Raw genomic sequence first — 13,666 nt, 5'->3', positions numbered from 1 at the left:
TACATTGAGATGCCCACTCTAAATAGAGTAGACTGTTTTCTGAGATAGGTTTGCCCCTCTCCTTTTGTTGTTTTTTTTCCTGTATATACACACATGCTTGCTCAGTCACTGTTGCTAGGACTTCAGTCTGTTAATGCATATGCAGGGCGATAAGCTGCAAAAGTCATGATCAGGGAGTACAGGTCATACTCATTTGGTACGCGAGGCTATGCATAATGTGGCACATCTAACCAGAAGTGGCAGCTGGAAGTTCTAAGACTGAAGTGCTACCGTAACAGATGGGCATCATTGTTTGGAATGGCCTCTGCTTGTTGCAACTGCGTATACTAGTTATCAGTCAACATATTAAGCGGGCTCAAATGGTGAGCATTTAATGAGGGGATCTCTTCTTCCCTTCTGTCTTTCTTTTGTGCAGTATATTAAACTAATTTCTCACTTCTGTCAAGGAAGAGCTGCCTGTCCTTTACTACAGCTCTCTCCTTCACCAAAACATTCATTCTGTTTGAGCTGAGCAAGGACTTCTTGTGCACGTTTATTGCATAATATTAAGGTATTGTTAAAAAACCCACAATGGAAACCCAATTTTACCTTCCTTCGGAAAGACAGTAGAAAGAACTTGAAATATATTTTGCATACGTTGACCTTCAACTCTGAAAGTACCTAAAGACTTGCAATTTTGTCTTTTTGTTTGTGTTTCTGGCATGGTAGCCATTCAGTGTTACTTCAGGAATGATAGGTAAATTCAAATTTAGATAGTTTAGGCACCAGGCATCCAGAATATTTACTTGAGAATTTTTCAAGTTAAGCTTAGGATACTGGTGGGATTTGGTCCTTTGATTCTGTAAACCATAAATGAAATTGGTACCTGTGTATCCATCCTTACATAGAGAAGGTTTTTTGTTGTGACAAAGTAGCCAGATTGTTACAGAGCTGTTTAAAAAAGCTAACATTTGGCTGCACAGCAGCAGCTCTTCAGTCTATGGTGTGACACCAGCTATTTTCTGATATAAATTGCCATGGGCCACTAATGAGAATATGTTTACGGTTCCAGCAGCAGTATAGCAGGCTTGTATGATAGCCAGTGAGATAGTTATTCTGTTGAGGCACAACAATTCTAAAATGCAAGTAGCTATAAATCCACTGCAGCCTATACCACATGACTTCTCCATTAAATAAATTGTTTACTGACACTAGTTTATGCACAAGGCAAAATATCATAGTCACATCCCACTTTACAGCATCTTCATAGTCAATTCATTAGTTTGTTTCTGTTGAACATAAGGCCTGAGTTCTTAATTAGGATGCCATTGCCCTTTATGTGATGAAAGGGTGGCTATATCATCAGGTTTGTGACAGCAGAATATTGCATAAATTCTGTGTTTGATTTTAGAGAACTGGCACTGCTGTAATTCTGCTAGCAATTCTCATATTAATTCTGGCTGCTTTCTGTGGACAGATACACTTCCAAGGCTCCGTGTAAAACAAAATTCATCTAACTAGATTAGAGTCATCTGTGCAATTGTGATACAAATTACATAGCCACCTCCATCTAGAGTGGGGAATTGAATATAGAAGTTGATTTCTTTAGATTAAACTAACTTAATGTTTTCAGGTGGTGAGGAGAAATTGTTTTGACCAGTTTTTCACTAGACATTTTTCCAGAATCCAGTCTTACTGTTGTCAAAATGCTCCACCTAACTGGTTTGAAAATATCCTCCAAAAAGTTTCTTTAACTAGTCAAGGTTATCATTGGAAGATCCAATTTAAAAAAGCAAAATCCCAAAAACCAACTTGCAAGTTTTGAGACAAACAGATAAAGAATGTAAACTATTTCCAGGTTGAGAGCTTGATTTGTCGCAAATTTGGGGCAGGGCAATATTCAGACTTTAGAAAACTAAAAGTAATAGAAGCTCTTGTGCTATTCAGAAAGAATCAAAACAGCTTAATAATGTGAGTTGCTCTTCTCTTTCCTATTTAATTTCTGATGGTCAAACTAAGACTGCAGTGTAGTAGTTGATTTCGATGCCTGTTATGTGGTGCTGTCTTTTAGGGTGAGACGAACAGGGCTGTTCCTCTGCCTTTGATTTCCATGCTGAAAATCCTCTGAGCTTGCTGTTTGAATGCAGTTCTGGGTCACTGTCTTTCCCTGTTTTTCTGCTGCCTTCCTTGTCCTGGTCTGTGGAAGCTTGTTCTGGTGTCTCCCAGCTCGCACTGAGACACATGAGTGTATGCAGCTTGTACTCCTAAGTGTGGCTGCTTCACTGGAGGCTCTGCCTGTAACCAGTAGCCCCAGTGGTCACTACCTGCTCCATTTTGTGTCTGGCCTATGTGCCTGAAGAATGTCCAAAAAAAAATCTGTTTAAATGAACATTTGGTTTATCAGCGAGTTATGACGTGCTGCAGAAAACACAGATGTGGGAGGGAGCATTTTAGCTTTAAAAAAACCTAACCAACACCTCTGAACTCCTGGGTTTTATTTTTTTGAAGCTGTATGGGCTTGACTGCTCTGATGGACTTCTGGTCACCTACCTTCTGCCCTTCTTGGTGCTCCTATTCCTAATGAGCCTTTTCATGTCCTCAGTTCAGTTTCTCTAATCTGTATCTAGTTGTGGGGTCTGAGGTACAGATCTGTATCTCTGATAAATTGTTCTATTTTTGTATCTGGAATATTACTGTGGGTGTCACCAAGCTTTCTTGCTGGGCTCCATATAGATTTGAAGAGGCAGTTTTCACCATTGATTTTTGGCTTGCATCTTGGCTCCTATTTGCCTCAGAAGTAAGCCCAGGACAGTAGGATTTCCTCCATTAGGCTGCACAGATTCTCTGTAACATCTGTCACTTTTTGGCAGCTCCCTGCTTTTGGGTTGGCTCCGTCGAACCCCGTCCAAGAAATTGTTTCTTTTTTCAGTGGTGGCTCCCATTTCCTTACAGTTAGTGTGGTATAATGCAGTTTCTTGATATTGTTTCTTAGTTTTTGTTGAATGTCTTGCTGAATCTGCTTTAAAGACTCAGGAGTCTGATTAATATGCTCATTCCCTCAACCAAAACCATGCCAGAGCTGTAGTGCTCTCACACTAATTCAGACTTCTGTCTCCCTTCCTGGTAGCTTCATGCTTTTGAGGGCCCTGCACATTTCTTTCCTTCTTGTCTCTAGCTAAGCCAGATTTTTTTTCTGTTGCTTGCATCTTTTACCCAGTTGTCTTGGTGAGTGATATTAACTAGTCAAAAACTTTTTCACTTCTGAAAATGCTTAAGAGGCTCCTGAGTCTTGATTTATATTTCCTTATAGAAGATGGAGGGTAGTGAAATCTTAAGTCAATTGTTGCTGCTGCAGTACAGTATGTGAGGTAGATAGCTCATATCTCAACTTTGGTTGAGAACTTTGGAGCAAATCCCTTGTCTTTCAGAAGCTGCTGGCATATTAGTCACCTTTAAATAGACATTATGTAATGTTACTGCTCTTCTGTTGGTTTGCTGATTAGCTGACAAAGCAGCACTTCTCCAAAGGCTGTTAGCAGCTGGATTGCTGTGCAGTTTGGAGGACAAAGTGTCACTAAAGTCTAGTATTGAAGGAGGACAAAAATTAACTTAAAGCAATGCTGATGTGACACTTTTATTCAAACTTTCAGTTCATAAGGAATCTGTCACTTTTAAGATAAAGATACTATTCCCTCTTTTTGCCTTCCCTCACCCAATTGAAATCGTGGCGTGGCTGGGTATGTAGCTATGCTACATTTGCATGTAGAACTCCAAGAAGAAAAACTACCTATCTGTGTGTCAGTAACTCAGAATACAAAGCAGTCTTAGCTGTGAGTGAACTGTGAAATGTGGGTTTTGTTTCATCAAGTCAGTGGTTTCTGTTTCTGAAGCTGGTGCTAGAGGGTAGCCATTTTGCTGGAAAGTGATGTAGGACAGGACAAATAACAGGTGTGGAACCTTCTTTGCAAGAGATAAAAATTAATGTAGAGCATTTTACTTGTTAACACTTAAACCCCCCCCCCCAGAAGAATCATTTTGTGGCTCATCTTTCTTCTTGAAGCACACTAGGAATCTTGTTAAGGATTTCTGTCCTTTCAGCACTGCAGAACAGGGCAGTTCACAGCAAGATGGCTCACTTCACTATTAAGCAGAAGTGCCAAATTTGCTTAGGCATGATGACATGGGGCTGGCTCTGTATTCTGCCAAATAAACCAAAAAAGGTTTAAGAAAGGTAGTATTTTCCTGGGGAACTGTGTGAAGTGTCCACCAAGATCTTGTTTAAGAAAGTGAGCCAGTACAAGAGTAAACCTAAAGTGAAGTTCTGGTCCAAATAAAAGGATATGAAAGGTGGAGTGTCAGGTGTCTGATGTTTGCAGGCCTTGGCAAAATTCTGTATATGGACTGGCCAACTTGATACTTTAGTGGCAATTGCTTAACATGTGCTTGCTTTTATTCTGAAAACAGTTGAATCATAAGTGCTTTGTTTTTTCATCTTAGCGCAGCAAGATGAATGAGTAAGAACAATTCTACAACCTAGTTTTTTACTGTGTTCGTTGTCAAGGTTGCTTTGCATGGAACCACAACTTCAGGCATTACATCTACATATTCCTTACCAGAAATCCTGATCTTGTCTTTGTATAATTATAATCACAAATTGGGTTTTTAAAGTTCCATCTGCTCATTCTTTACCTGAAGGCAAGCATCTTGCTTTCAATCAAAATATTCTTGGTAAAAACAAAATGCAGTGTGACAACAGGAGACCAGATCTGACTTGGATATTCTTTTGTGAAACAGTTGTGGTCCTTCAAAAGGAGAACAGGGTAATTGTTCATCAGCTTTAGTTGCAGACTTTCTTTACTCTGAAAATAAGCAACATGCCTCTACTCACTGCTGGTTGAGGTCACACCTGGAGTACTGTGTCCAGTTCTGTGTTCCCCAGTACAAAAGAGACTTGAACATACTAGAAAGAGTCCAGCAAAGGGCCACTAAGATGATTAAGGGACCAGAGCATCGGTTCTATAAGGAAGGGCTGAGGGAGCTGGGACTGTTTAGCATGGAGAAAAGGCGGCTCAGGGAGATTGTATCATTGTATATCAATACTTGAAGGAAGGTTGTAAAGAAAATGGAGCTGGGCTCTTTTAAGTGGTGTCCTGTGACAGGGCAAGAGGAGATGGACACAAACTGAAGCACAGGCTGTTCCCTTTGAACATCAGGAAACACTTTTTTAGGGCAGAGGTGACCAAGCACTTGTGCCTGTTGCCCAGAGAGGTTGTGGGGCTTCCATCCTTGGAGATATTCAAAGCCACCTGGACATGGTCCTGGGTGACTGCCTATAGGTGACCCTGCTTGAGCAGGGCGGTTGGACAAAATGACCTACAGAGCTCCCTTCCAATCTCAGCGATTCTGTGCAGTTTAAAGAGGTAATTGTAGTTTCTCGCCACTGTCTTAATCATTTTAGTTGTAAATAAAAGATAATTTTAAAAGGCACAGTGTAAAATCTCATATTTCATTTAATAGCCATCCTGGAATAATGTTCACAAAAACGCCCATATGCTGATTCCTACTCCGGATAAAGATGATGATCCAGTTGGTGTTGATTACTCTCACTTTATACCTCTAAGTGTTGTTCCAACTAGAGCTTCACCTTTACCAGTTCTAGGGTAAGTGTGCCATTTTGCTGCTGCTTGTCTGCCTTCTTTTAGTCTTATTTGATACTAAACATATTGATTTGTCTTAGCTGGGCAAACAGGGAGGATGTATGGAAAAACATGATAAATAAAGACGAGACATATGTGAGGGATAAACTTTATATGCAAAGGCACCCTCTCCTGCAACCTAAAATGAGAACAATCCTTCTAGACTGGCTAATGGAGGTAAGCTTTTCAGTGCTTGTGAGTATTTCAAGTGTGCTTTTGTTGAAGTGTACTAATAACTGTCATGATCATGCTTCATGATCTTTGCATAACTCATTCAGCACTAGATGCTCGTCTTTGTCTTAAGGTTTGTCAATGGCAGCAAACTTTAAAAAAGAATATATAATGGATTGAGGTGGTGGTATACAAACTGACAGTATATTCTGATATTCATTTATATTATTGTGGGTAATAAACAGTTTGTCTCTAAAGCTCCACCATGTAAGCTTTTTAAGGTCACACCGCAGATAAAAGCTGCACAAATGATTATGAAAGTCACTGTAAAAAGGAAGGTGTGGTGTCTTAGAGACCAGATGCATCTCTCAACTGCTCTGTTTTGGACATGTAGAATGTAGTACAACTCTGCATGTGAGTCCTTTTTGCTGTTTGGATGACTTGGTGGCATAGTTTCTGTTCTTAGTTCTAAAGTATTTCTGAGAATTTTCTCTTTTGAGGTGTTGGAATGATGCATCTTTGCAAAAATGAAGAACTGATGTTCTGACATTGTTAGAACATGTGCATGCATTTCCTAAAAGGGTTTTTACTCTGATCTGTTTGTTTTGGGAGTTACTGTAGTGGCAGTCATCTTGTGTCAAAGGAAACTGTTTAACTCGTGCTCTTAGTTAACATCTTACTTCATAATAGCAGTGAAACAGAAAGCCAATATGAATCTTATGTCTAGCTCTTGCTTTATTTGAATACATCTGTGGCATCTGGTTTTGTCTCTGTAACACTGTTCTTGACCTTTGTAATCTCTGATGTCTCTCCAGGTTTGTGAAGTCTACAAGCTTCATAGAGAAACTTTTTATTTAGCACAAGATTTCTTTGATCGGTTTATGGCAACACAACAGAATGTTGTAAAAACACTATTGCAGCTTATTGGTATCTCTTCTTTATTCATAGCAGCAAAGCTTGAGGTAAGTATAACCAGCTTTATTTAAACATAAAAATGTGAATGGACAAACAGTTCACTTACTGTATACTAGATGCATTTTTGACAGGCTCTATGGAGTTTGTTGCTATGACTTTTCAGCTAGGAGACCAAAAAAAAAAAAAGCTTTTTTATTTTCAAATTCCTCTTTTTGATTTTTTTTTTTTTTTTAGAAGTTGCTAAAGACTAGCTAACATCACAGTATATCTCTTTAATATAAGGATAGTCTTTTCAGTGTTGGAATAAATATAAAGTTTTTAACTGCAGTTGCTAAAGGAGTTTTTGGCTGGCTGCTGTATACAGAGACCACTTGTTGCAATTCTGTTGTCAATAGAGTACCTACTGGATGATAGTCACAGCTATTCTTTATTTATTGGAACAAATTGAACTATTAAAATCCATAGTGCTTTTTAGGTTCTTACTGTTTGTCTTTTAAGAGGGCTATTATTCTTCAATTTGTTCTTAAGCAAGGGAAGAAAGGCCTTTTATGTATAAAAATCTAGATGTCAATTATGATACCGTTGCAGTACTGCTGTAGTCAAATATAATGCATGTTGTACTGGTCCATCAAAAGTGAAAGGTGAAGGCTACAAGCAGAAATGTTGAACAAGAAATCTGTGTATGTTGTTGTACGTTGCCTTTAACATCACTTAGGGTGAGGGGTTTGGGTTTTTTTTCTCCCTCTGTTCTGAAATGCTGGACTAGTGGTGGGTTGTTCCTTTTTTTCTTTTTCTTTTTTTTTTCTTTAGCACATGAGATTAGTTACAACCTATTCCACAAATTAATACTTGATCTCCTATCTTTCAGGAAATTTATCCACCAAAGTTGCACCAGTTTGCGTATGTTACAGATGGAGCTTGTACAGAAGATGAAATCCTCAGTATGGAATTGATCATCATGAAGGTAATATTTCAAAGTGGAATTAGTTCTACTTTAGTTTTTAAAAATGTATAGCATAATCAGGCTAAAAGCAGAGAGCCTCAGTTAATCTTATGTGCTGCTAAGAGGCACAATTTCTCTTTCTAATTAGAAAACAGTGTTCTATAGGTAACAAGTGATTTAAAGCATCCACCAGTATGTGCATATTAACAAAATTAATTGTTCCCCCACCCTATCAGCAGGAGGAGGTACAGGAGAGGATTAGATTTGTGTGTTTCAAAAATGCCTTGATGAACTGGAATTACAGCTTCTGATCTGGAGTACATAAAGTTGCATGGTTTAACTTAGGAATGCTTTAATTATACTGAAATCTTGTGCATGTCTACTCTTTCAGGCTCTCAACTGGAACTTAAATCCACTGACAGTTGTATCATGGCTAAACATTTACATGCAAGTTGCATATTTAAATGAGCTTTATGAGGTATTGCTGCCACAATATCCACAGCAAATATTTGTACAAATAGCAGAGGTAAGACTGATTTCCTTCAAATGCTATTTCACTTGGGGAAAAAAAGGTGTTCTTGTGATAGACTTATTAAACATTTGTTGTGTTGTAGCTTTTGGATCTCTGTGTGCTGGATATTGGCTGCTTGGAATATACCTATGGAGTACTTGCAGCTTCTGCTTTGTATCACTTCTCCTCATCTGAGTTGATGCAGAAAGTTTCAGGTATTGGCATTTATAAACTAAGTCTAATGTGTATACAAATGTCACGCTTCATTCAGGGAGATAAATATATGTCCTGTCTTCCAGGTTATGAATGGTGTGAGATAGAGGAATGTGTAAAATGGATGGTTCCATTTGCAATGGCTATAAGGGAAGTAGGAAGCTCCAAACTCAAACACTTTAGAGGTGTAGCTCCTGAAGACTTGCACAATATACAAACGCACATAAACAGCTTGGATTTGCTGGTATGTATACGCATATTAAAGACAAAAGCTGTCTGTAGAATCTCTTAACATCTTGTTTCTTCTTTGGTTCAAACTGAACTTAAGTGAAGCCTTTTCAAATTGAGACTTGAGTGTATGCAGATGATAAAAGGCATAAGACTACTCCAGTTGCAAAATTCTTGTGAAAGAGACCGGATTTGTTCGGTTTTAGTTCAAAAAAAAAAAAAAAAAAAGTGATTGACTTAAGCCTCTCATCTCAAACAGAAAATAATTACCCTAGAAATCAGAAGCATATTTCTACTCTTTGGGATGCTTCAAATATTGTTTGTTAGACCTTTCTCTATAGGAAATACATGTAATACAACCTTGTCTGATGGAGAAGAGAAAATAAAGACTGATCACTTGACATTGATCTCATGGGACTGTTATGTGACAGTGGTAGATGACAAGAAGTTGAGTCTTTTATAGCATGAGAAATTTGCAGAATATCAAAATCTAGTCCAACAAATTGTAGTTAATCTAAGATATTGGAGGTTTTTTATTTGTCATTTAGTTGTAGAAGTTAAAGCTCTACCTGTTCAGCTGCTTCTGAATTTTGTTTCCTTGATACAAGTACAGTAATGCTGATGGTCAGTATTAACTTTTGGAATCTGACATCTTGATGTTTGTATTCACTGTTGTGTACTGCATGATTTATCAGTTCCTATTAGAGGGGTTAGATACAGATATGCATTTCCAGATTAGCAATCTATCAAGTTATAAAACACTGAATTATACTGATCTGTTGCATAGATATACCAAAGTGAAGATACTATTTTTTTTTCTCCTTTTCATGTGCTTTCAGGACAAAGCTCAAGCAAAACAAGCCATATTGGCTGAGCAAAATAGGACTTCACCTTTCCCCACTGGTGTCCTTACACCACCCCAAAGTAGTAAGAAACAGTCTTCTGGGTTGAAGCTGATATGACTTTAGAAGCTGTTGACAGACAATTTTGCTGAAGTGCCTGTTCTGCTGGTTCTAACTCCTGCTCCATTATAGAAATGCTGCCAGTGAAGTTCATAAGCTTTTATGGAATCTGTAAAGGAAACCCTACATTTTTTTTGTGACAGAAGAACTTTTCTATTTGAAATATTTTTATTGAACATTAAAATATTTTAAAGAAATGGATCAAGTACACCAGCCACTTAAAAGAACACCGAAGAGTGCTCCAAATGCTGCTATGGAGGGTGATGCTTGATGAGACCAACTGTTGAGAAAAAGGGCTTGAAGATAAGATTAGTTACTGTGCCTGGTTGTCCTTTGGATAATCTACAGTTATTCTGTCCCCTATTGACAAATGGGCAAAAAGTGCTGTGGAAGACATTTCCAAGCTCCTTTTTCAAATGGTTGGCTTACAACTTGATGCCTTTTTAAGAACCCTTTATTGTAAATGCTGCTATGTCTCTGTGTATCCATTTTTAATAAAAATGCTGTCTAAGACAGCTGGTTTTATGTATATTCCTATTTTCTTTAATTATGGTCAGCTAAGGTTTTTTAGACTGACCACTAGTAGTGTGGGAGTTGGGGATGAATTACGTAGTAACTATGGCTTTATTTATTTACCACTACTGGCTTATCAATTAAAACTTGTTTTTTGGATACTAAGATAAAACTGTCATGTTGGGCTACTTGGATTTCCCTTAGCCAGATGCAGGTGGCTAGGGAGGGGATAATAAACATGACAAGTATCTGAGGAATCCTTCCACAACACACTTTCTAATGATCAGTGTGTTGGGAAATTCTTGAATGAGACTGTCTGGATTGTTATGTTTAATAGCAAGAAGTGATTAGTAGGAGAAGCCTACCTTTTCTTGAAATAATCATTTAAACTTTGGTATTATGGCATAGTCTTTGTCAACTACTCGTCTTCTGTGCAAAATTGAACTCTGGAATGGTGTGTGCTGTTTTACAGGAAGAGTTTTCCTTGACCCTTGCAAGGTCTGAGAACATGAGAAGTCATAAGATGCTTTCTGAAAGGACATGGTTCTAGACAAAAGGGGTATAGAGAAATAAATTTTTTAAATGGCTGCCTTTTTATTGTGTTTACTTTGGAGGTTCAACAACACTGAACTTTTGTGAGACTACCAGGATTCATCATGTCCTGTAGATAAATGCTACAACACTTATTTCAGGAAGCTCCTACTCTGCTGTTGGTTAATTTTTCTAAACAATAGTTCCCAGCAAGGCTGCTTTTTTCTTCTATTTTTTTAAGTTATTCTCCCTTCTGCTCTTCCCTGACCCAGTATTCTGATAAATGTTAAAGTTTTAATGTAATAAAAATGCCTATGGTAACTAATGGTAAGCAAATTCTTTGCTGTTGCTATTTTTTTTTTCCCCCCTTGCAATAAATGGTTGTAAGTTCTGTGCAAACCAAACAAGTGTAAATGTTAGCTGAACATGTTTGCTGGTGCTTGTTCAGAGAGGTTTTAATTTCTGAGAACTACATAGCCTAGAATGTTATATTTGCCTATAATTGAAAATGTTTGTAACATTGGAGGAATTGTCAAGACACATTTTGGGACTTTGTCCTTAAATTTAGAACACAAAAAGGGAGGGCAATAACTCTCCTGAAGGGTAGTCTCTAGGCTTAATTTCTAAATTACCAGCCAAGACTGAGTACTAGTTCTTTACTGTTGTTTTCAGTGCTTTGATGAGTTTAATCTGTCTCTTTAAATTTTTTTTTTTTAAACTGCAACCAGCCTCATAAATGGGGATTGCATTGTCTTTGACTTTTAACTATTCAAGAAAATATTCTATAATAACATTACAGGTATGACAAACTCTCAGTTCAAGCTACATCTAACTTCCTCGTTAATACTTCCTCAAGAGTGAATGCAGGTGGGCCACACATTCTCAGCTGAGAGATGCGTAGTTATCTATGACTGAAACTGTTCAGATTGGGTCTCTGATTTAGATGGTCATCCTGCTAATGTTATACTGACACCCCAACACCACTACCCCCCCCAAAAAAAAAAAAAGGTTATTTGGCTGGGAAGCAGCCTGTTCACATTGTGGGGATCATGGCTTTGCAGCAACATGCCAGAGATAGGGTACTTTCCAGCAAGGGTGACTTACCTTAAGAGCTTTTTTCTGTCTTATGCTTTTAGAATCTTTGTTTCTGGTTGCCTTGCAACACATATGGATACTTCAGGTGGAAGGTGCTGTTGTTCTAGGGTACCTTGAAAAAATTACGCACTGGTTGCTACAGGCTGAAAATCATTTTACTGAGGAATGGTGCAGCTAATTTTAAGGAAAGGGGTTGTTTATTGAGGAGGAAAACAAACAAAAAACCCCCAAAACAAAATCAAGAGGGAATTCTCTCCATATTTCTTTGCCTGAGGGTACTATTCTTCTAAATTCTGTCTGGTCCTGGACCAATCTGGAGGCAGATTCATGGCAGGCAGGAAGAAACAAGTGGTCAGTTATGTCTGGCTAGATAAGAGAAAAAGGTTTCGTTTGTTATTACATTCCTGCAAACTGTCTCTGACTAAGCATGTTACCCTGAGAGCTGGGGCAGCTCCAGGGGAGGAGGGCCCTGGGGCAATGCACAAGGTGCCTGTTCCCGGTGCAGGTGTGCAGGGCAGGGGGCTCGATGGCACTGGGGAACCCCGAGAAAAGCAATTTAGCTGTGCATTGCTGCATGCTCCTCAACTGGAAAGTGTCTCCCTTTAATAGCTACAGACCAGCATAAAGCATCCTGCAAAGTAAATTGAATTCTGCAGTAATCCAGGTCGCAAATGATTGTCTTCCTCCTCCTGAAAGGTTCACCATAACTATCCATCAAAAGCTCTCCTTGGTCTGAAAGCTGGGGGCACCGGAGAAACTGAACAAGAGAAATTAAACCAGTGCTAATTTTGTATCACTTATACTACAGAACTGAAAGTTGCTTGTAGCTGTGACTGTTGAAGGGAATAGCCCCAAACGAGCGAGCTGGGGCTGGAGTTGTGCTCTGGGGTGGAGGAGCAGGGGTGCTGGTGAGCAGAAAGGATGAAGGTGCAGAGGCTGTGAGGCTGCCAGGTGCTAAGCTGTTGAAAATGCCGTCGTTCTCCAACAGTAGTTCGTGGAAGTGCTTCGCATGGCCTGTCCGTGTAAAGCAGTAGGGTGGTCTGCCTGTGGCGCTCTCGCTGTTCCTGGGTCTCGGGTCAGCATCTCCCCTCGGTTCTGAGGAACTGCAGCGCGAGGGGTTTGTTACAGCCCTGCTTGCGCGAGGCGCGGGTTCAGGGGAGTGCTTCCACCGGCGCTCGGCCAGGCATCCCCTGGGAGCTGCAGGCCCTGCCAGCCTTGTGGCCTGCCTCAAAGTTCTCAATCCCTGGGCGCTGTTTCCTTCACGCACAGCGCAGCTGGCTCACTCACGGCAGGAGCAGCCTGGATTCAGGCAGCTGGCTAAAATGTTCTTCCTTCAGCTAGGCTGTGAATTTGGACCTGGGTGGAGCATAGGAGGCTTACTGCAGCATCGCCTCTTGGTGGGGGAGGCATCGGGGAAGTTCAGCTTGGGAACAGCCGAAGCTACAGCTGGCTTTCTCCGTGGCAGAACGGCCAGTCGGGCGCTGCGAGGCGGCTTAGAGGCCGTTAGGAAATAGTCACGGGGCCGATGTGCAGCGCGGCGGGGAATTGGCAAGTGCGCGTGTTGACACTGGATGGACCCGCTTTATCTTGTTTGTTGGCATAAAATCTCCTATTTTGGGAACATGCTTCCTCTACACACTTAACAACATGCATTTAAAGTATCAGATTACACATACCCTCATCTTCAAAGCCTTCCTCCCCCACACCCCTCTGCCCTCGAAAAAAGGGAGACGCTAGTTTATCCTGTGAAATAATAGAGGTTAACTCAGACTTTACCTAGCCTTGAATTTGTTGGGGATTAAGCACAGCTCCTCCTGGTTGGCAAAGCTGAGGTCAGCTTGACCTGGGCTCTCGTAATCTCTCTGGAGAGATCTCCTGCTCAGACTTGGCATGTGAGTCGGGTGTTCGG

The 13,666-nt window shown here is 39.9% G+C and overlaps 1 protein-coding gene across 1 annotated transcript; it reads left to right on the top strand.

Moving 5' to 3' along the window:
* Positions 1 to 4,040: 4,040 nt before the first annotated feature.
* Positions 4,041 to 10,350, top strand: CCNE1 (cyclin E1). The gene is made up of 9 exons (XM_026856845.1): positions 4,041 to 5,399; positions 5,497 to 5,639; positions 5,717 to 5,852; positions 6,662 to 6,808; positions 7,630 to 7,725; positions 8,096 to 8,230; positions 8,319 to 8,430; positions 8,515 to 8,672; positions 9,496 to 10,350. The coding sequence occupies exons 2-9, from the start codon at positions 5,530 to 5,532 to the stop codon at positions 9,616 to 9,618; spliced, it is 1,017 nt and encodes a 338-aa protein (XP_026712646.1). The 5' UTR covers positions 4,041 to 5,399; positions 5,497 to 5,529; the 3' UTR covers positions 9,619 to 10,350.
* Positions 10,351 to 13,666: the final 3,316 nt, after the last annotated feature.

This window comes from Athene cunicularia (genome assembly GCF_003259725.1).
Source record: "Athene cunicularia isolate RWA chromosome 11 unlocalized genomic scaffold, athCun1 chr11_part1, whole genome shotgun sequence".
In the NCBI taxonomy this organism is placed as follows: Eukaryota; Metazoa; Chordata; class Aves; order Strigiformes; family Strigidae; genus Athene; species Athene cunicularia.
This window is presented reverse-complemented; position numbering and strand designations above follow the sequence as displayed.